Genomic DNA, 20,530 nt, shown 5'->3' on the forward strand with positions numbered 1-20,530 from the left:
CCTTTGACCCGCAGGTCCTTCCGACTGGGGCAGGACTGTCCCTGCCAGGCCCGCCCGCCCACTCACCTTCCATGCACGTCTCCCCAGACTTGCCCAGGTGGCAGCGGCAATGGTAGCCCTGCCCGTCTGCGCGGTTAATGCAGGTGGCGTCCGGTCCGCAGGCCTCTGGGGAGACGGGACAACGGGGCTCAGCGCTCGGGCAGCACAAGGCTGGGCAGGGAGGGCCGGGGCGAAAGGAGCGGGGGTGACCACCAGCCCCTGGACGGGGCATTCTGGCTGCAGCGGGGTGCCCTTGCTCCGCTCAGGGTGGGGGGCGCGGAGCAGCTCCTGCGGCGCAGTCAGGCCGTGGCCAGCACCTGCTCCCAGCACGGCCCCGTGGCTCCTGGTGCAGGAACTCTGGGGAGCCCACTGGACGGGCCATGCCCTGCTCACATGGATGGGGCAGCTGGGAGGTCCTGGCAGCTGAGAGATACCTTGGCCCCTGGCAAAGCTCCTGCTGGGCCAAGGGTGGTGACAGCACCCCCCTACTGAGCTGCCGTGGGGCAGTGCTGTAACTATGGGGTGACCCCTTACTGAGCTGCCGTGGGGCAGTGCTATAGCTATGGGGGGCCCCTTTGCTGAGCTGCCATGGGGCAGTGCTATAGCTATGGGGCAGCGGTGCCGTGGGGCAGTGCTGCAGCTATGGGGCAGTGGTGATGGGGTGGGCAGTGCTGTAGCTATGGGGCAGCGGTGCCGTGGGGCAGTGCTGCAGCTATGGGGCAGTGGTGATGGGGTGGGCAGTGCTGCAGCTATGGGGCAGTGGTGATGGGGTGGGCAGTGCTGTAGTTATGGGGCAGCGGTGCTGGGGGGCAGTACCTGGGTGGCAATGCAGCGCCTGCGAGTGTTCACAGTTGCTCCCCGTGAATTCCTGTGGACAGTGGCACACGTAGCTGCTGCTCTCCGAGTCTCTGCAAATGCCTCCATTCTGGGGAGGAGCAATCAGAGGGTTAGAACGGCAGAGGGGACAGAGCCCTGCCCCCAGCTGCTGCTGACATCCCACAACACAAGGAGCCCTGGGGCCAGCACATGCCATGGGGGAAAGCAGAGCCCCCTCGGGCCAAAGCCCCTCAATTACACTGGTGCAACCCCAGGGAAGGAGGGTCCCAGCATATGTCTGAACTGTGCATCAGCTCTGCCCCGAGGGGCCAGGGGTCAGGGAGCGAGTTACCTGACATGGCTGGTCCCGGCACGTGGGACAGTTTGAAACACCATGAGCTCTCAAGTCCAAATCCTTAAAGATCACCTCCTCGCCCTGGACCAGCAGTTGGCGCACACAGCCTGGGGGGACAAAGGGAGCAGGGGCAGTCAGAGCACGCTGGGCAAAGGGCAACAGCAAACATCCGGCCGAGGTGGGGGCCTGGGCGGAGTGCCCGGGGAACAATGAAGGAAGGAAGCCTGCTGGGCAAGGGGCTCAGAATCCCTCCATCACCATCTCATGGCGGTGTTCTCCACACACATGCAGGGCTCCCACACTGGGCGCCCGGGGCGGGTGTCTCAGAGGGCTGCGCAAGGAGTGGGAGCCACTCACCCACAAAGCCGCTGCTGAGGCCGGATTTGGCGACGGCGGTGTAGTCGGGATAGCCGCCGAGGTACAGCTCCTCGTTCAGATCCAGCCCTTGGAATTTACCCTGGGGGGCACAGAATGATGGGCACAGCGGGTCAGGGCTATCCTTGGTGCCCTCCTCAGGTCCCAGGAGAATCCTGTGCATTGTGCAGGCACAGCCCTAGCCATCCAGCCTCCCCACGTCCTCCCCCACTGGGCTGTCCCAGGCCTAGCGCCACTCCGGGGGGCCAGAGCCAGCAGGGCACAGCCGGGCCCACAGCCCTGCTGGCAGCATGGCCAGGCTGCAGCAGTCCAACTTGTTGGCCTCACCCCATGCGGCCTCATGAGCGTTCTCTTACCTGGGACGTGCCGTTGACAGGAGGGTGGCTGTCCAGCACCAGGGAGCCCTGGGTGAGGTTCCGGTATAACCGGACCGTGTGGAACTCCCCAAGTCGGATCGGTGCTGGGTGCCGGATCGTGGCCATGCCTGAGCCGGCGTCAAACCTGCAACATCAAGCATGTGGGAGACAGGGAAGGGAGCAGAGCCGCCTCCCCCCGGGTCCCTGGCACTTCTCAGTGCTCTGCTGCAACCTGGAGCCTGGCTTCTGCACTCAGCACCGGTTCAGGATGAGGTTGGTGTGAAGCAGCCCCTGGGCCGCCCATTTCCTGAGCCACGAGATGCGCTTTATGTGGCTCTCCCCACATTGCCAGTGTCTGCCATACTGCAGATCCCGGGGTGGGAGATGGCATCGGGGCAGCCAGGATTTCAGAACCACCAAGTGGATCTGGGCAGCCAGTTCGCAACCATCTGAATCAGAATTAGGTACCGGCTCTATTCAACAACTCTGCCAATCGGAGCCGTAGGCAGGACCTGGGCCCTGTTCGATTTGCGACCTGGATTCAGGAAGGGCTCAGAGCTGGTCAGGTTGGTGCAGGCTGTGGCTGCTCCTGGCAGAAGGGCCTGGCTCTGGGGAGGGGCTGGCATCGCCAGGTCTCACCTGAATTCCGGGCGGCCTCCCACTAGACCAAAGGACACGAAGTCTGCGCCAGTGCTCTTCTTCTGCCCATTGTATAGCAGCATCCCTGCCAAAAACACAGAGGAGCTGAGCTGGGGGATATAAGTGCCAAACCCAAGCCAACAAATGCCAGGAGTGGGGAGGGTCCAAATCACAGCCAGAAGCACTCACTACTCAGCCCCCATCCCCTGCTCACCACGAGCTACAAGAGACACTTAGGCCCTGACCACAGCACTGCAGCAGGCTGGAGAAGGGGCAACACCAGAGCACAGCTGAGCAGAGGGGACCTGGCCGGAACAGCCCTGGCCTCACGCCCTTGAGTGGGAATGGAGACTGCTGGGCATTGTGTCTGCCCCTTGGCAGCCCCACCCCGACAGAGGTTCCCCTATCACAGAGCCCCAACACAGGGCATCCCCTATACATCAGCACAGCCGGGGCCCTACTGAGCCCCTGTGATCCGCAAAAGGCTCAGAGCAGCTATGCTGGGCGGGAACAGGGCACTGGTGAGGGAGAGGTCCCTGCCCTCTGCTCATGGCTTAGCTGATGGCGAGCGTGCCTGGCGAGAAGTGCTGAGCCGCACTAGGCCTCGGGGTACCCCCAGAGCACTGGTGGGGCATATCTTGCTAACAGAGGGGCCAAAGTCTTGAGCCTCCAAGCCAGGAGAGGGGATGATGCCATGGGAGCCCTGATGCTTCATGGGCCCATGGGGTCAGTCGAGTGTGGGCAGCACTGGAAGGCCAGGGGCGGGTGTTGAACTCTAGTTCCTCCTAGTGGCAGGGCCTTTATTTCACAATCTTGGAGGAGGTGGCTCCCTGAGCCAGCAGAGGCAGGTGAAGGAGAGCGGGGTGCAGGGAAAGGGGGGAAGTCTCTGGGTTTTCACGCCCAGCCATAGTGGGGCTGCAAAGGGCAGGAAGGCCCAGCCCATGAACAAGGGAAAGTCCAGCCTCAGGACAGCCTGGGGCTCCATCAACATCAGTTAAACCCATCCTCTGCTGCTGTCAGCTCCTTTATCAGGGGCCCTTTGGAGGCCCTTTGCCATCCACCGTGCATCATTGGTGGGGATGGAGCCAGCAACACAGGGCTCTACTCCTTATGCCAATGGGTTTCATTCACTGGCAGCAACAGTAGGCTTTTATCTGGTATCTGTGCAGGCCCCTGAGGGGAGACATGGCAATCCGTGGAAAGTGTTCCCATAAACAGACTCAGCCCATCAGTTCTGTCCACTCCCCAAAGGGCCCCCGCACCCGGTGCAGACATGGAGCTGGCAGCATGGATTAGCACAGTAACGCAATGCCAGCAGGAGTTACTTCAGTCAAGGTGACCTGGGCACCTAGTGTTTTGGGATGATGTCACTTCCTGGAGAGTGACATCTCTGGGATAGGCAGGAAGATGCGCTGGAGGTTAAGCAGCAGCTGTGGCTAGTAGGAGTTAGACACACGGGGGAGCACCAGGCCCGGCTGACCCCCAGCCTGCCCCAGTCACTCGGTTAGTCTGTGCAGAGTTTGCAGGTTTAAGGCACCCTGGGGGTGCATGGGTCCTGCACCCAGAGGGCCAGCGCTCCTGGCCCCAGGCTGCGGAGGGTTAAGAGCTAATCCCACGTGAGGCTGTGAAAGGTCATCAGGCAGCAGAAGACTTACCTGAGTAGAGAATGAGCGCTAGAGGGGGAGAGGAGAGATGGAAAAGGAAACACATGAGGCAAGAGAGGGACAAGGCGGAAAGAGAAGGGAGGAGAAAGAGAACAGGTAAGTGAAATGAGCCTGGCTCACTCAGACTGCCGGGGAGAGAAGAGGCAGGAGCAGGCGAAAGGAGAAAGTGCCCATGTGCTACAGGGGCCATTGGGCTACAATCAAGGCAGGGGCTTGCCGATGCAGTTAGCAGTGGAGAAGCCCTCACCTCCCCCGCACCCCCCAGCCCTGTCCTGGCTCAGGGCCCCACCCCTTGCTCCTGCGGGAAGGCGGTGTCCCTGGGTGGGCAGGCGTGTCTGTTTCTCAGACGGACTTGGCTCACCATCAGCAGTGTCTGGCCGGAAGGTGATCTGGATTTCAAACTTCTTGTAGGCGTCCTTGATGGTGGGCAAGGCAAGGAAGGTCTGAGGATTCTGGGTAAAATATGGCACCACCCGCTCTGGAATCGTGGAATGAGGGAGAGTGGGTCAGTGCGTGACGGAACAGATCCGTGTGCAGGGCTGCCCCCGCACCCCCCATGAAGAGGCGCCAAGGCCTGGAGCCTTCCCATCCCCAGCAGGGCCTTGGGCCTTGGCCGCTATAGACACAAGAGTTAGATCTACACACGGGGAGCTGGGCCAGCACTCGGGTCTGGGATCCTGTCCTGCCAGACCAGATGGAGCTGTGGCTAACGCCGGTCCCTGGGCAGGGCTGGGGCACATGGCACTCAGCTGCTGTGGGTGTGCACGGGCGGTGGGATGAGCAGACACACTACTGCCACCTCCACTCTGACGGAACATGGGGGCAGAGACGGAGAGATGCCACAGAGCCTGTTCCCCCTGCCATCGAGAGCTGAGCCCCAGCTGGAGAAACCCAGACCCCCAAGGAGCAGCTGGACCGGACAGTGCAGCCTGGCTGGAGGCCTGGTGCTAAGCAGTGCTCGGCAGAGGCTCGGGTTCAGTAACCACGGCCTGGCAGGGCTTGGATCGCCATGGAGGCAGTGTGGGTTCCTCCTCGGCCTGCTCAGCAGTGCCCCCGCTGGCTGCATGCACGGGGCCCAAGGGTAGATCTTCTCAGGGCTACACGTCTAGGGTTCAGCCTGGTGTCTCCCTCCGATAGGAAATTCAGTCCCCCGTTGCTCTTGGGTCAGGGTGGGGACTGCACTGTGCATGCCACAGCAGGACGGGGAGGTTACTAAGGTGCCAGCCAGTCCTGAAGGGGATCCCGTCCCCTTGCCCTCAGCTGGAAGGACACCCTCTGTCACATGGCGCCTCCAGGGGGGTAGAAAGGACAATGGCGGTAATGTGAAGAAGCCAATAGGGGACACGAGGGACATGTCCCTCCCAGCTGCACGGGTCACATCCTGCGGGCACCAGCGCAGCATGAGCGCCCAGCCCAGAACGCTCACCTTGGACTTTGAGCATGGAGAAGGCCGTCACCTTCCCTTGCCTATTGGATGCCGTGCAGACATAGATCCCAGCATCTTCTGGCTTCACAGATGGAATGGTCAAGATGTTGTTCTCCAGACAAATGTCTTTGGGGAGGTCTCCTTCCAGCTGCAACCAGATGTCAGACCAGGGCATCACCCTCCGTCACCCAGCCCACCATCACCTATCCACCCATTCGTCCCTCATCCACTGACCAACGCATCCCCCATACACCCATCTTCCACCCCCACATCTATCCACCCATTCGCCCCCATCCACCAACCAACCCATCCCCCATATGCCCATCATCCACCCCCCGCATCCACCCATCCATCCAGCGGAGGGCAACAAAAATGATTAGGGGGCTGGTGCACATGACTTATGAGGAGAGGCTGAGGGAACTAGGATTATTTAGTCTGCAGAACATAAGAATAGGGCCACACTGGGTCAGACCAAAGGTCCATCCAGCTCAGTATCCTGTCTACTGACAGTGGCCAATGCCAGGTGCCCCAGAAGGAGTGAACCTAAAAGGTAATGACCTAGTGATCTCTCTCCTGCCATCCATCTCCACCCTCTGACAAACAGAGGCTAGGGACACCATTCCTTACCTATCCTGGCTAATAGCCATTAATGGACTTAACCTCCATGAATTTATACAGTTCTCTTTTAAACCCTGTTATAGTCCTAGCCTTCACAACCTCCTCAGGCAAGGAATTCCACAGGTTGAATGTGCGCTGAGTGAAGAACTTCCTTTTATTTGTTTTAAACCTGCTACCCATTAATTTCATTTGGTGGCCCCTAGTTCTTACATTATGGGAACAAGTAAATAACTTTTCCTTATTCACTTTCTCCACACCACTCATGATTTTATAGACCTCTATCATATCCCCCCTTAGTCTCCTCTTTTCCAAGCTGAAAAGTCCTAGCCTCTTTAATCTCGCCTCATATGGGACCCGTTCCAAACCCCTACTCATTTGAATTACCCTTTTCTGAACCTTTTCTAATGCCAGTATATCTTTTTTGAGATGAGGGAACCACATCTGTTCACAGTATTCAAGATGTGGGCATACCATGGATTTATATAAGGGCAATAAGATATTCTCTGTCTTATTCGCTATCCCTTTTTTAATGATTCCTAACATCCTGTTTGCTTTTTTGACGACTGCTGCACACTGCGTGGATGTCTTCAGAGAACTATCCACGATGACTTTCTCCTGATTAGCTGTAGCTAAATTAGCCCCCATCATATTGTACGTATAGTTGGGGTTATTTTTTCCAATGTGCATTACTTTACATTTATCCACATTAAATTTCATTTGCCATTTTCTTGCCCAATCACTTAGTTTTGTGAGAACTTTCTGAAGTTCTTCACAGTCTGCTTTCGTCTTAACTATCTTGAGCAGTTTAGTATCATCTGCAAACTTTGCAACCTTACTGTTTACCCCTTTCTCCGGATCATTTATGAATAAGTTGAATTGGATTGGTCCTAGGAATGACCCTTGGGGAACACCACTAGTTACCCCTCTCCATTCTGAAAATATACCATTTATCCCTACCCTTTGTTCCCTGTCTTTTAACCAGTTCTCAATCCATGAAAGGATCTTCCCTCTTATCCCATGACAACTTAATTTATGTAAGAGCCTTTGGTGAGGGACCTTGTCTAAGGCTTTCTGGAAATCTAAGTACACTGTGTCCACTGGATCCCCCTTGTTCACATGTTTGTTGACCCCTTCAAAGAACTCTAATAGATCAGTAAGACATGATCTCCTTTTACAGAAACTACGTTGACTTTTTCCCAACAATTTATGTTCTTCTATGTGTCTGACACTTTTATTCTTTACTGTTGTTTCAACTGATTTGCCCGGAACTGACATTAGACTTACTGGTCTCTTATTGCCAGTATCACCTCTAGAGCCCTTCTTAAATATTGGCGCTACATTAGCTATATTCCAGTCATTGCGTACAGTAGCTGGTTTAAAGGACAGATTACAAGCCATAGTTAATAGTTCTGCAATTTCACATCTGAGTTCTTTCAGAACTCTTGGGTGAATGCCATCTGGTCCCGGTGACTTCCTACTGTTAAGTTTCTCAGTTAATTCCAAAACCTCCTCTAGTGACACTTCGATCTGTGACAATTCCTCAGATTTGTCACCTACAAAAGACGGCTCAGGTTTGGGAATCTCCCTACCACCCTTGGCCGTGAAGACTGAAGCAAAGAATTCATTTAGTTTCTCCGCAATGACTTTATCGTCTTTAAGTGCTCCTTTTGTACCTCGATTGTCCGGGGGCCCACTGGTTGCAGGCTTCCTGCTTCTGATGTACTTAAAAAACATTTTGTTATTACCTTTTGAGTTTTTGGCTCGCTGTTCTTCAGACTCCTTTTTGACTTTTCTTATTACATTTTTACACTTAATTTGGCAGTGTTTATGCTCTTTTCTATTTACCTCACTAGGATGTGACTTCCACTTTTTACAAGATGCCTTTTTATCTCTCACTGCTTCTTTTACATGGTTGTTAAATCACGGTGGCTCTTTTTTAGTTCTTTTACTGTGTTTTTTAATTTGATAGAGAAGAATGAGTGGGGATTTGACAGCTGCTTTCAACTATCTGAAAGGGGGTTCCAAAGAGGATCAGTCTAGGCTGTTCTCAGTGGTGGCAGATGACAGAAAGAGGAGTAATGGTCTCAAGTTGAAGTGGGGGAGGTTTAGGTTGGATATTAGGAAAAACTTTTTCACTAGGAGGGTGGTGAAGCACTGGAATGCGTTACCTAGGGAGGTGGTGAAATCTCCTTCCTTAGAGGTTTTTAAGGTCAGGTTTGACAAAGCCCTGGCTGGGATGATTTAGTTGGGGATTGGTTCTGCTTTGAGCAGGGGGTTGGACTAGATGAGGTCCTAGGGTCCCTTCCAACCCTGATATTCTATGATTCTATGATCCCTGCCCCACCCATCATCCACCGCCCCCACCTATCCACTCATCCATCCCCCATCCGCCCATCATCCACCCCCCCACCTATCTATCCATCCATCCACCCATCCATCCCCTATCCGCCCATCATCCACCCCAAAAACTATCCATCCGTCCCCCATCCATCCATCATCCACCCCTTACCTATCCACCCATCCATCCCCCATTTGCCCATCACCCACCCCCGCACCTATCCATCCATCCATCAATCCCCCATACGCCCATCATCCACCCTCCCACCTATCCACCCATCTGTACCCCATCCATTCGTCCCTCATCCACTGACACACCCATCCCCCATCCTTTGAACATCCACCCCCACACCTATCCACCCATCCATCCCTCATCCATCTGTCCCTCATCCATGCCCCCACCTATCCATCCCCCATCCACCCATTATTAACCCCCCACCTATCTACCCATCTATCCTCCATCCATCTCTCATCCACCCCCCACTCATCCGTCTGTCCATCTGTCATCCACCCTTCCACTCATTACCTACTGTGCACCTACCTATCCATCCATGCATCCACACATCTACCCACTCCTCCATTCCCTCTGTTCATCATGCCCATTCCTCTGGGGTGAGCATGGGCATCACCACCTCCAGTGGCCCCTGACACCCAAACCCCACTGACACCAGAGAATTCCCACAACGGGGCGCACTCTGCAGCCACCCCCACTGCAGATTCCCCCATCTTGCTGGTGAAGCCCAGAGTGGTTGTTGCTGGCAAGCCCCGGCTGCCCTCCTCTCTCCTTACTCATTGGGAGAGTGCCAGGGGAGTAAGTGCCCAGGGCTGGAGGGCGGGGGGCATTCCCTAGAGATCAGTGATTTACCTTGGTCCACTTGATCTCTGGGACAGGGAAGCCAGATGCCAGGCATGGGAGTACTGCCCTCGACCCCGTGGTGACCTCCTTGACCTCCGGCTGAGCTGCGATCTGGGGGATGGCTGCAGTGAAGGAACACAGTCTTCAGGCCTCCGTCAGCGTGGGGCGCTGGCATTCCTGCCCAGGGCCCAGCTGCTGCCCCACCCACTCCCCATCCAACGTGTGGGGATGCATCGCCCTTTGCTCTGCAGGCCACTCACTTCGCCCAGCACGGGGCCGCGTGACCCCCAGTGAGGGGCACGGAGTCGTGCGTGTGCCGGTGTACCAGGGCAAGGGCCGCCGTGAGAGCCCCCCGCCCCTGAGGTGCAAGGGGAGGTGCAGCGGGAGGGGGCACCCCCCGCAGGGCAGCAGGTACTTACACTGCACGTGCAGGATGACGTTGGACTGCACGGTGCCCATGTCGTTGGTGGCGGTGCAGCGGTACTGCCCGGCGTCCGATTGCTCCGCCCGCTCAATCTTCACCATCCCACCGCGGACGACCACCTCGGGGCGAAGGCGGCTGCCCACCTTGCTCCAGGTGATGCGTGCCTTGGGGTCCCCGACGACCAGGCACTCAAACTCCACCGCAGCGCCCACCAGCACCGACTGCACCGAGGTGCGCACGTTGATCATCACCTTGGGCAGAGCTGGGTGGGGCAGATGGCAGAGGTGAGTGAGGGGGCACCCTCCCAAGTGGCCACAGTGTGGGAGCAGCTTTACCCTCTAGGGCCAGCCCCACACACAGCAGCTGTGCCGAAGGGAGGACAAGGAGGAACACCCAGCCTGTCTTACAGAGCAGCGGTGGCTAGTGTGGAGACTGCATGGCCAGCTCAGTGCTGCTCAGCTGGCAGGGTCTGTGTTCTCCCCCGCCCTGTGCCAGGGCCCCTGCTTACCCTGGATCACCAGCCTTGCGCTGTCCTGGGCCTGCCCGGAGGGGCTGCTTACCCGGCAGGTGTAAACCCCCTGGCACCCACGATCCAAGTTCTGGATTCTGCAGTGAAACAGCAAAGAGATGGACTGGCTCCTGCATACCCTGAGGCCCCTTTGCCCCCCAGCAGTGCCACCCTGCCAGGCCTCCTAGCCACAGAGGGTTAGACCTCCCGTGCTGCCCTCCCCGGGTCTGGTACCCAGCCGTAAACACCGGCTTATCCCTGAGGCTCTGGGGGTGGATCTGCCCCGCATGGCAATTAGCTCATGCCCTGAAGGAGGCCTGGGAGAAGAGTCCTGAACTCTGCAGTTAGGGAGAGTGGGCAGGGGGTCAAGCCCCATGAACCCCATCCCCAAGAGCACTAGCTGCCCCCGTCTCAGCAGAGAGGCCCTGAGCTGAAGGGGGCAGCCCCTCTGGAGGGCATGGGGGTGAATCCCACTGGCTACATTCCCGGGCATGCCCCAGAGAGGGCGCAGGCCTGCTCCTCCTTACCGCAGCACCCCGTTCCGCACGCTGTGGCTGGCGGGCAGCTCCCCACCCTCCCTGAACCACTCGATCCGTGCCTGGGCGTCTCCGGTGACAGAGCAGGTGAACTCAGCCGTGCCACCCACGCCCTTCACAGCCGTCTGGGGTGCGACTCGCACGGTCGGGGAGGCGCTGGGGGCCAATCCTGTGGGGGCAGAGACACTGAGGTACCAGCTACAGCACTCAACCCCCGTCCCCGGGGAAGCTGCACGCGCTGGAGCCAACAGGGTGAGCTCGAGGGCACCCGCCGAACTGCTGCCTGACAGCCCACCCCCTCCAGCTTGCGCCCCTGGCACCTCAGACGGCCCCCAAAACTCTTGGCTGCTGGAATCCACCGTGACTCCCCGACGCCTACGGAGATGGCAGCACCCCTCCCCCTGCCAGCAGGATCAGCATCACCCCTCCCCCGAACAGGGCCTGCGTCACCGCTCCCCAGCCTGACCCCCAGTGGGGCTGGCAGCATCCCTCGCGCACAACCCCCAATGGGGCTGGCGTCACCCCGACCCTCAATGGGGCCAGAGCAGCATTACTACAGCCTTCTTCAGCCTGCCCAGGGAAAACCCTCTCTGATTGCTCCCCGGGGACCCCGCCTGGGCATGGGCATGGGGAGGAAAGCCCCCAGCTGCAGGAGGGGCTGAGCTGACATGGGGCTGGGGAGAGTTCAGGAGACGCTGGGCATGGGCAGAAGCTGGAGGCTCCATGGGTCCGGCAGCTGCAGAGCCTATGCAGTGGGGTCGGCTGGCCCTGATGCTGTCCCCGGGGACTGGCAACACTGTGCCTTCCCCGCACTGTGCCAACTGGAGCAAAGCCACAAAGTGCCCTTGTTCACCTACTCCTGAGTCTGTGGCCAATCTTGGGACTTGCCCCACCCCCACCCCCACCTCCACCCTGCTAGGGCTGCCCCGCCGCCCCCCGCCACCCTGTCCCCGCAGGACCACCCCTCCCACACCCTGCCACCCCCTCCCTGGGTCTGGCTCCCCCAGTGCTGGGCCCTGCCTGTGCCCTCTGCCCCAATACTCACCCTGGACGCTGACCTGGGCGAAGGTCTCCGCCGAGCCCACCCTGCTGCTGACAAGGCAGCGGTAGGTACCCGAGTCCTCGGGCGCGGTCGGGCTGATGTGCAGGGTACTCTCCCGCGGGACGGCGTGGCTGGACAGGCTGCCATTGGCCTTGGTCCACTGGTAGCGCAGGGGCGGCGTACCATGAGCCAGGCACTGCAGCTGCACCGCCTCGCCCGCTTGCACCGAGACCGCCTCGGGCAGGCTGGTGGCGTAGGGGGGTACTGGGGGGCAGAGAGGCGGCGGGCATTAGGGGATCAGCCCACTGCTGCCGGCAACAGGCCCTCCTGGCGGTGTCTGCTCTGCGCTTTGTGTCTGGGCCCTACCTGCTCCCATTGAGGCCCCCTGGCGCCCCCCCTTCCCAAGGGCTACTGCAGCCTTGAATCCTTCGTGCCCCACCCCGCAGAGGGACAGAAAGGCCTGAGCTGGAGCCCATGGGCCTGGCTGGCTGCGGCACCGTCTCCCCCGGGGATGGGGACCCCGGGGCTTGGGCCATTGGACGCGGCCATGGAGCAGGCAAACCCAGCAGGAAGGATGGGGGGCTGAGCAGTCTCTATCCCCAGCACCCCTGGTTCAGAGTCTCCCACTTCTGGGAACCGCTTTGCCCAACCAGGGCGGCTGCCCACAGCTCACACATGGGGCCCACAGCTATCAGCGCGCTGCCCCCTGCTGGCAGCCCTGTGTCACTCCATGAGGCCCTGCAGGGAAATGGGGAAAGAATGGCAGGGTGGATGGAGCCTGTCCCCCTGTCCCTGCATTTAGCAGGCCTGACTGAGTGATCAGTGCCAGCTCTGAGCGAGATCCTGGTTCCCACACACACACCCCGGTGCCCGGAGCAGAGAGTCCTAGGGCACAAGGGGCTGCAGTTTGCAGGCAGGGGCTTCACACATCTCAGCCACTAGAGCCCCATGACACCAGCTCCTCATCTTTCACCCTGCCCCTTCCCCCGTGGCATGCGCTGGTGAGCCAGCCCCCCCAGTCTCTCCCGCCAGCTGACATGGCACAGAAATATGGGGCCTGAGGTCAGAGGTGACATGCCAGCTGCCCGAGCACAGGGCTGACCCCGTGAGGTGGGAGCTCCTTACTCTCCACATCCAGTGTGACGAAGGCCTCGGTGAAGCTGGCGGCGTTGCTGGCATTGCAGATGTACTGGCCTGAGTCCTGCTGGGCCACGCGGGGGATGAGCAGAGTGTTATTCACCACCCGATGCTGCCAGGGCAGCGGGGCCCTCAGCTTGGACCACTGGATGGTGGGAGGGGGGTCACCTGCGGGGACAAAGAGACAATGAAGTGCTGCTAGACAGGCCCAGGGCCAGGCCAGGTGAGCCGTCCACACTGCTCCTGAGGGATGCCTGTCTTCTCCAGATTGGAGGGTGGCTAGAGGGGTGTGAGGGGATCGCTAGCTAGCTAGGGCCTGAGCACTGGGCAGATGCCCCTAACTTAACTCCTACATACAGTGCTACTGGATGGCTCCCTTCTTCTGCCTCAGACTGCTACTGTGGGAGAGACCTCCTTTGCCCTCCACACATCACAGGGCTGCCAGAGGACTCTCCTCCCCTCGCTTATCTGGGGCCCACCCCATGGGTCTGGATGGCATTGCATGGCCATAGAGCTGCAGGAACTGTTACCAGCTAGGTTTAATGTTCCCAGCTTCCCTCCTGGCCAGTGCGAAACGTCTGGGAGTGAGAGGAGCGTAGGGCTGGGCAGAATGCAACGTTTTACAATTTCGATGGCTATCATCGACGGTTCATGTTAAGCATTGTTTTCAGTTTGTATCCATATACATTTTCACAGTTGTGGAAAAATATGGAGGGCGGGGTCAGACAATGGTGGGGAGGGGGGTCAGACAATGGGGGGCTGGGGGGCGGTGGTCAGACAATGCGGCAGTTACCTGTTCCATAACTGGCGTTCTTCGAGATGTGTTGCTCATGTCTATTCCACAGGAGGTGATTGCAGGCTATGCTGTTGGAGGTGGGTAGGAGTTCACAGGCACTCGGGACGGAGCACTGCCCTGTTGAACCCAGCGTCCTCCCTGCCCTGGGAGACGATTGCATAGTGCGAGGTGAACATGTGGACCGACGGCCATGTAGCAGGCCTACAGATGTCCTGAATAGCGACGCAAGCCAGACAGGTGGCTGACGAGGCTTGTGCCCTTGTTGGAGTGTGCCTTCACAATTGGGGGTGGGGGGACTCCCGCCAGGCCGTGACAGGTACGAATACACGCGGTGATCCAGTTGGAGAGCCGCTCAGTGAGATCGGCTGGCCTCTCATGTGTTCGGTCGTGGCAATGAACAGCTGTGAAGACTTCCTGAACGGTTTTGTGCGTTCCAGGTAAAAAGCCAGGGCCCATCTCACATCCAGTGTGTGGACGCGGCGCTCCTCACTAGACACGTGGGGCTTGGGACAGAGCACCGGCAGGAAAATGTCCTGGCTCATATGATAGGCGGAGCCCACCTTAGGGAGGAACGAAGGGTGTGGGTGGAGCTGGACCTTATCCTTATGGAACACCGTGTACGGGGGTTCGGAGGTCAGGGCCCGGAGCTCCGAGACCCGCCTAGCAGACGTGATCGCCAAAGAAAGGCTACATTCCATGGTCCATGTGGGACCAGGAGTATGTAGCAAGCAGGTCAAATGGAGGCCCTGTCAGCCTGGCCAGAACCAAGTTCAGGTCCCACTGAGGGACTGGGGGCCTAACGTAAGCAAAGAGGCGCTCCAAGCCCTTAAGGAATCGACCAGTCATGGCATGAGAAAATACTGTGTGGCCCTGGACAGGCGGGTGGAAGGCCGATATGGCTGCCAGATGCACTTTGACGGACGAGGGCACTAGGCCTTGGGCTCTTAGATGAAGGAGATAATCCAGTACAACCTGGAGCGGGGCAGCCACTGGTGAGACGCCGCGATCCGTGGCCCACTGAGAGAACTGAGACCATTTTGCCAGGTAGGCCTGTCAGGTCCTCTCCTCGTGGCCTAGCCATTGAGCAACCACACTGTGAGGTGGAGGGCTGAAAGGTTGGGGTGGAGGAGGCGACCTTAGTCCTGAGAGAGAAGGTCTCGGCAGGTTGGCAGCAGCCACAGGGGGGTAATGGACATGCTCATAAGAGTCCCACACCAGCGCTGCCTGGGCCATGCTGGGGCGATCATGAGGACGCGAGCCCTGTCCGTCTTGACTTTTTCTAGGACCTTGCCTATGTGGTAAAAGCATATAGCAGCTGACCCGACCATGACAGAAGGAAGGCATCGGAAATCGTGCCCTTGCCCAGGCCCCTCCTGGAGCAGAACCGGGGGCAGCGGCGGTTCTGCCTGGTCGCTAACAGGTCCACCTGGGGAATACCCCACTTTTGGAAGATCATGTGCGCCACCTCCGGGTGCAGTGAGCATTCATGTTGGGAGGAGAAGTCCCGGCTCAGGCGATCCGCCAGAGAGTGCCGGATGCCTGGTAAGTGGTGGGCTTCCAGCCTGATATTATGGGCTATACAGAAGTCCCACAGCCGGAGGGCTTCCTGGCAGAGGGCTGAGGATCGAGCTCCGCCTTGCCAGTTGATGTAGAACATCGAGGTGGTGTTGACCGCCCTGAGTTCTTTGACGTTTATGTGCATGGCTAGATCCTGTGCAGACCACAGGCCTTGGGTCTGGAGGTTTCCCACGTGGGCTCCCCACCCCAAGTCCAATGCATCTGACACCAATTCTATAGTTGGGGGGCAGCTCCTGAACGGGACCCCTTGGAGCATGTTCTCCGGGGTGGACCACCAACAGAGGGAGGCTAGAACGTGCTCAGGCACGGTGAGGACCTTGTCCAACCTGTCTCTGGACTGGGAGAACGTTGAGGCTAGCTAGAGCTGAAGGGGCCTCGTCCTGAGTCTGGCATGACGTACCATGTATGTGCATGCTGACATGTGACCCAGGAGTTGGAGGCACGCCCTGGCCACTGTCACGGGAAACCTCGTGATCACCTGGATGAGCTCCCTCAAAGTTTCGAACCTGTCCGGCGGGAGGAAAGCTCTGGCCAATGTCGCATCGAGAATCGTGCCAATTAACTCTATATGTTGTATCCATACTAACGTGGATTTGGTGTTGTCTACCAGCAGCCCCAGTGTGGTGCATGTGGACAGGAGGAGTGTTTCGTGTTCCTGTACCTGTGATCTGGAGCTGCCTTTGACCAGCCAGTCGTTGAGGTAGGGGAGATTTCTGGACCCCCTGACGCCTGAGGTAGGCCGCCACCACAGACATACACTTTGTGAAGACTCTGGGTGCCATGGAGAGGCCAAATGGGAGGACGGTGAACTGGCAGTGTTCCTGTCCTACTGTGAAGCGGAGGAAACGCCTGTGGCCCTCGAATATGTGAACGTGAAAGTATGTGTCTTGGAGATCGAGGGCAGCGAACCAGTCTCTGGGATCCAGGGAGGGAATGATGGAGGCCAGGGAAACCATGCGGAACTTGAGTTTTACCATGTACTGGTTTAGGCCTCGCAGGTCCAGGATGGGCCTGAGGCCCTCTTTGGCCTTCAAGATAAGGAAATGGCGGGAGTAGAACCCTCTGTATCTGAACTTTGCAGACACCACCTCCACTGCTCCAAGGTGAAGGAGCCGACTCACCTCCTGCTTGAGTATGCTTTCCTGAGAGGGGTCCCTGAAGAGGGACGGGAGGGCAGGTGGGTAGGTGGGGTAGAGAGAAACTAGAGGGTATAGCCCCTGGAGATGGTGTTGAGGACCCAATGGTCCGAGGTCAGTCGCGACCACTCCGGGAGGAAAAAAGACAGACTGTTGGAGAAGGTTAGGTTGGGTGGATCCCTGGTGCAGACTGGTAAGTCATCCCTGAGCATCCCATCAGAATTGGTGCTTGCCCGTAGAGGGACCAAGCTGGGGTGCAGGCCAAGACTGCTGCTGTGGGCGTTTCTCATAGTCCCTAGATTTTTTTATAGGGAGGCTCGTGTCTTGAGTGGGTGGCCTGTCTGGGTGCCTGCTGAGGCTTGAACTTGGTCCTGGCTGGGACCGGGACATATAGACCAAGAGTCTTCAAGGTCGTGCAAGAGTCCTTGAGGCCGTGTAATTTCATGTCTGTTTGCTCCGAGAACGGGGCCTTGTCATCGAAGGGGAGGTCCTGCAGGGAGCTCTGTCCCTCGCTGGACAACCCAGACAAGAGGAGCCACAACGCCTCCTCATGGACACCGCAGAGGCCATAGTTCTTGCAGCCATGTCCACTGCATCCGAGGCTGCCTGAAGGGCTGCTCTCATGGCAGCTGTGCCGTCCTCTACCAGGGCCTTATACTCCTTCCTATTATGCTCCTGGAGGGAGTCCGTAAACTTTGGCATTGAGTTAAAGTTATATCTGTCCAGCAGGGCTTGGTGGTTTGCCACCCTCAGCTGGAAGCTCGAGGAAGAATAAAGCTTTTGGCTGAACAAGTCCGGCCTCCTCGAGTCTTATTCTTACGGGTGGGAGCAGGTTGGCCCTGATGCTCCTTGTGGTTGACCACCTTGACCACTAGGGAGTTGGGGTGGGAGTACAGATATTCGTGCCCCTTTGTGGGCACAAAATACTTCTGCTCTGCCCTTTTAGATATGGGAGGCAGGGAAGACAGGATCTGTCACAGGGCATTGGAGATCTTCGCCACCCCTTCGTGGAGAGGGAGCGCTGTGGCCGAGAGGACATCAAAGAGGGAGTCCGAAGGCTCCTCCACCTCTTCAGCCTGTAGACTGAAGCTCGAAGCCTCCCTTTTCAAGAGCTCTTGGTGGGCGTTTGTGTCCTCCTGGGACACAGGAGGAGGAAGCGCCATGATTCCCTCATCAGGGGAGGGTGAGGATGGGAGCACGGTCCTCTGCGTCCCCACCGGTGCCACAGAACCCAACACTTGGTCCCCTTCTGAGCACGGGGCTGGGGAAGAGCGCTCCCCCCACCCCTTCCTGGGGGACTGAGAGAGGGAGGCCGACGGTCTTTCCGAGGCCCCGGCCACTGAGTGAACCACCACCGGGGGCTGCGTTGGGGCTCCTGGGGTCCATTGGTGCCAGGGCGCTGGCCAGGGAGCCTGGTGCCACCGTACTTGCTGTGGGCTGCCCCGCTGGACTCGCCCGGTCTGCCGACGGTCGGCTTCGAGGGGAGACCATGCTGGCATACGAACGGCTGCTATCCTGGGATGGGGATGAGTAAAGGCATCGTGAACGGTGCCGGGCTCGAGACCTTGAGTTTGTTGTAGAGTACCGTCTGTAACAGCTGCTCTGCAAGCGGCTCCATGATGGCCACTTGCCAGCGATCTATGCCTGGGGCTGTGGGAGCGGTGCCGGGTTGGGGACCTCAGCCAGACGGAGAGTGACATCGGTACTGCGAGGGACTATGGTGGCTTCTTGGAGTTGGTGACCTCTGGGACCGTCTGTCCCAGACCCGGCGGGGCACGCTCCTGATCTTGAGGCCTGCGCTCCCTCTATGCAGAGCAGTGCCTGGATTCCCTGCTGCTCATCACCCAGACAGACAGTCTGGTGGGGGTCAACATGGACCGGCAAGGGCTGCGAGCGGAGAAGTCACTCTGCGGAGAACGGTGTCGGGAACCTTCCCTTGACCGTGAGCGGTACCGCCCGCGTGGCGACTGTGGTGGGCCGAGCACTGGCTTGCCTCTGGACTGAGGAGGCACTGGGGTCGGTGCAGCCGCTACCGGGAGAGACATTACGTCTCAAGCCACCCGTAGGACCTCTGGCGTGGAGGGCACCCATATGTGGCCACTGGCGTCCGGGGAAGCTGGCTCGGAGTGGGCTGGGCTACTCCACTTAACTTGAGTTGGAGGCTGCGAGGTCGAGGGGGATCGAGAGCTGCCCAACATAGGTCTAGTCTCGCCCCCAGTCTTAGAATCATAGAATATCAGGGTTGGAAGGGACCCTAGGACCTCATCTAGTCCAACCCCCTGCTCAAAGCAGAACCAAGCCCCAACTAAATCATCCCAGCCAGGGCTTTGTCAAGCCTGACCTTAAAAACTTCTAAGGAAGGAGATTCCACCACCTCCCTAAGTAACCCGTTCCAGTACTTCACCACCCTCCTAGTGAAAAAGTTTTTCCTAATATCCAACCTAAACCTCCCACACTGCAACTTGAGACCATTACTCCTCGTTCTGTCATCTGCCACCACTGAGAACAGCCTAGACTGATCCTCTTTGGAACCCCCTTTCAAGTAGTTGAAAGCAGCTATCAAATCCCCCCTCACTCTTCTCTTCCGCAGACTAAACATCCCCAGTTCCCCCAGCCTCTCATCATAAATCATGTGTTCTAGTCCCCTAATCATTTTTGTTGCCCTCCGCTGGACGCTTTCCAATTTCTCCACATCCTTCTTGCAATGTGGGGCCCAAAACTGGACACAGTACTCCAGATGAGGCCTCATCAATGTCGAATAGAGGGGAACGATCACGTCCCTCGATCTGCTGGCAATGCCCCTACTTATACACGCCAAAATGCCATTGGTCTTCTTGGCAACAAGGGCACACTGTTGACTCATATCCAGCTTCTCGTCCACTGTAATCCCCAGGTCCTTTTCTGCAGAACTGCTGCCGAGCCACTTGGTCCCTAGTCTGTAGCGGTGCATGGGATTCTTCCGTCCTAAGTGTAGGACTCTGCACTTGTCCTTGTTGAACCTCATCAGATTTCTTTTGGCCCAATCCTCCAATTTGTCTAGGTCCCTCTGTATCCTATCCCTACCCTCCAGCGTATCTACCTCTCCTCCCAGTTTAGTATCATCTGCAAACTTGCTGAGGGTGCAATCCACACCATCCTCCAGATCATTTAGGAAGATATTGAACAAAACCGGCCCCAGGACAGACCCTTGGGGCACTCCACTTGATACTGGCTGCCAACTAGACATGGAGCCATTGATCACTACCCCTTGAGTCCGATGATCTAGCCAACTTTCTATCCACCTTATAGTCCATTCATCCAGCCCATGCTTCTTTCACTTGCTGGCAAGAATACTGTGGGAGACGGTGTCAAAAGCTTTGCTAAAGTCAAGGAACAACACGTCCACTGCTTTCCCCGCATCCACAGAGCCAGTTATCTCGTCATAGAAGGCAATTAGATTAGTCAGGCAGGACTTTCCCTTGGTGAATCCATGCTGACTGTTCCTGATCACTTTCTTCTCCTCTAAGTGCTTCAGAATTGATTCCTTGAGGACCTGCTCCATGATTTTTCCAGGGACTGAGGTGAGGCTGACTGGCCTGTAGTTCCCAGGATCCTCCTTCTTCCCTTTTTTAAAGATGGGCACTACATTAGCCTTTTTCCCGTCATCTGGGACCTTCCCCGATCGCCATGAGTTTTCAAAGTAATGGTCAATGGCTCTGCAATCACAGCCGCCAACTCCTTTAGCATTCTCGGATGCAATGCGTCCGGCCCCATGGACTTGTGCTCGTCCAGCTTTTCTAAATAGTCCCGAACCACTTCTTTCTCCACAGAGGGCTGGTCACCTCCTCCCCATGCTGTGCTGCCCAGTGCAGCAGTCTGGGAGCTGACCTTGTTCGTGAAGACAGAGGCAAAA

At 57.9% G+C, this 20,530-nt stretch overlaps 1 protein-coding gene across 1 annotated transcript in view; it reads right to left on the reverse strand.

The window, feature by feature from the left end:
• The window catches only part of HSPG2 (heparan sulfate proteoglycan 2), a 173,972-nt gene that overhangs the window by 9,361 nt on the left and 144,081 nt on the right, over positions 1 to 20,530 (reverse strand). The window contains exons 70-83 of the mRNA XM_077837560.1: positions 13,117 to 13,296; positions 11,991 to 12,255; positions 10,941 to 11,135; positions 10,414 to 10,511; positions 9,901 to 10,167; positions 9,491 to 9,603; positions 5,671 to 5,818; positions 4,606 to 4,722; positions 2,581 to 2,665; positions 1,942 to 2,086; positions 1,568 to 1,667; positions 1,208 to 1,317; positions 856 to 964; positions 67 to 165 (exon numbers count right to left, since the gene is read on the reverse strand). Coding sequence (XP_077693686.1) covers positions 67 to 165; positions 856 to 964; positions 1,208 to 1,317; positions 1,568 to 1,667; positions 1,942 to 2,086; positions 2,581 to 2,665; positions 4,606 to 4,722; positions 5,671 to 5,818; positions 9,491 to 9,603; positions 9,901 to 10,167; positions 10,414 to 10,511; positions 10,941 to 11,135; positions 11,991 to 12,255; positions 13,117 to 13,296 — 2,031 coding nt within the window. The remainder of the gene's footprint in view (positions 1 to 66; positions 166 to 855; positions 965 to 1,207; positions 1,318 to 1,567; positions 1,668 to 1,941; positions 2,087 to 2,580; positions 2,666 to 4,605; positions 4,723 to 5,670; positions 5,819 to 9,490; positions 9,604 to 9,900; positions 10,168 to 10,413; positions 10,512 to 10,940; positions 11,136 to 11,990; positions 12,256 to 13,116; positions 13,297 to 20,530) is intronic.

This window comes from Eretmochelys imbricata, chromosome 18 (genome assembly GCF_965152235.1).
Source record: "Eretmochelys imbricata isolate rEreImb1 chromosome 18, rEreImb1.hap1, whole genome shotgun sequence".
NCBI lineage: Eukaryota > Metazoa > Chordata > Testudines > Cheloniidae > Eretmochelys > Eretmochelys imbricata.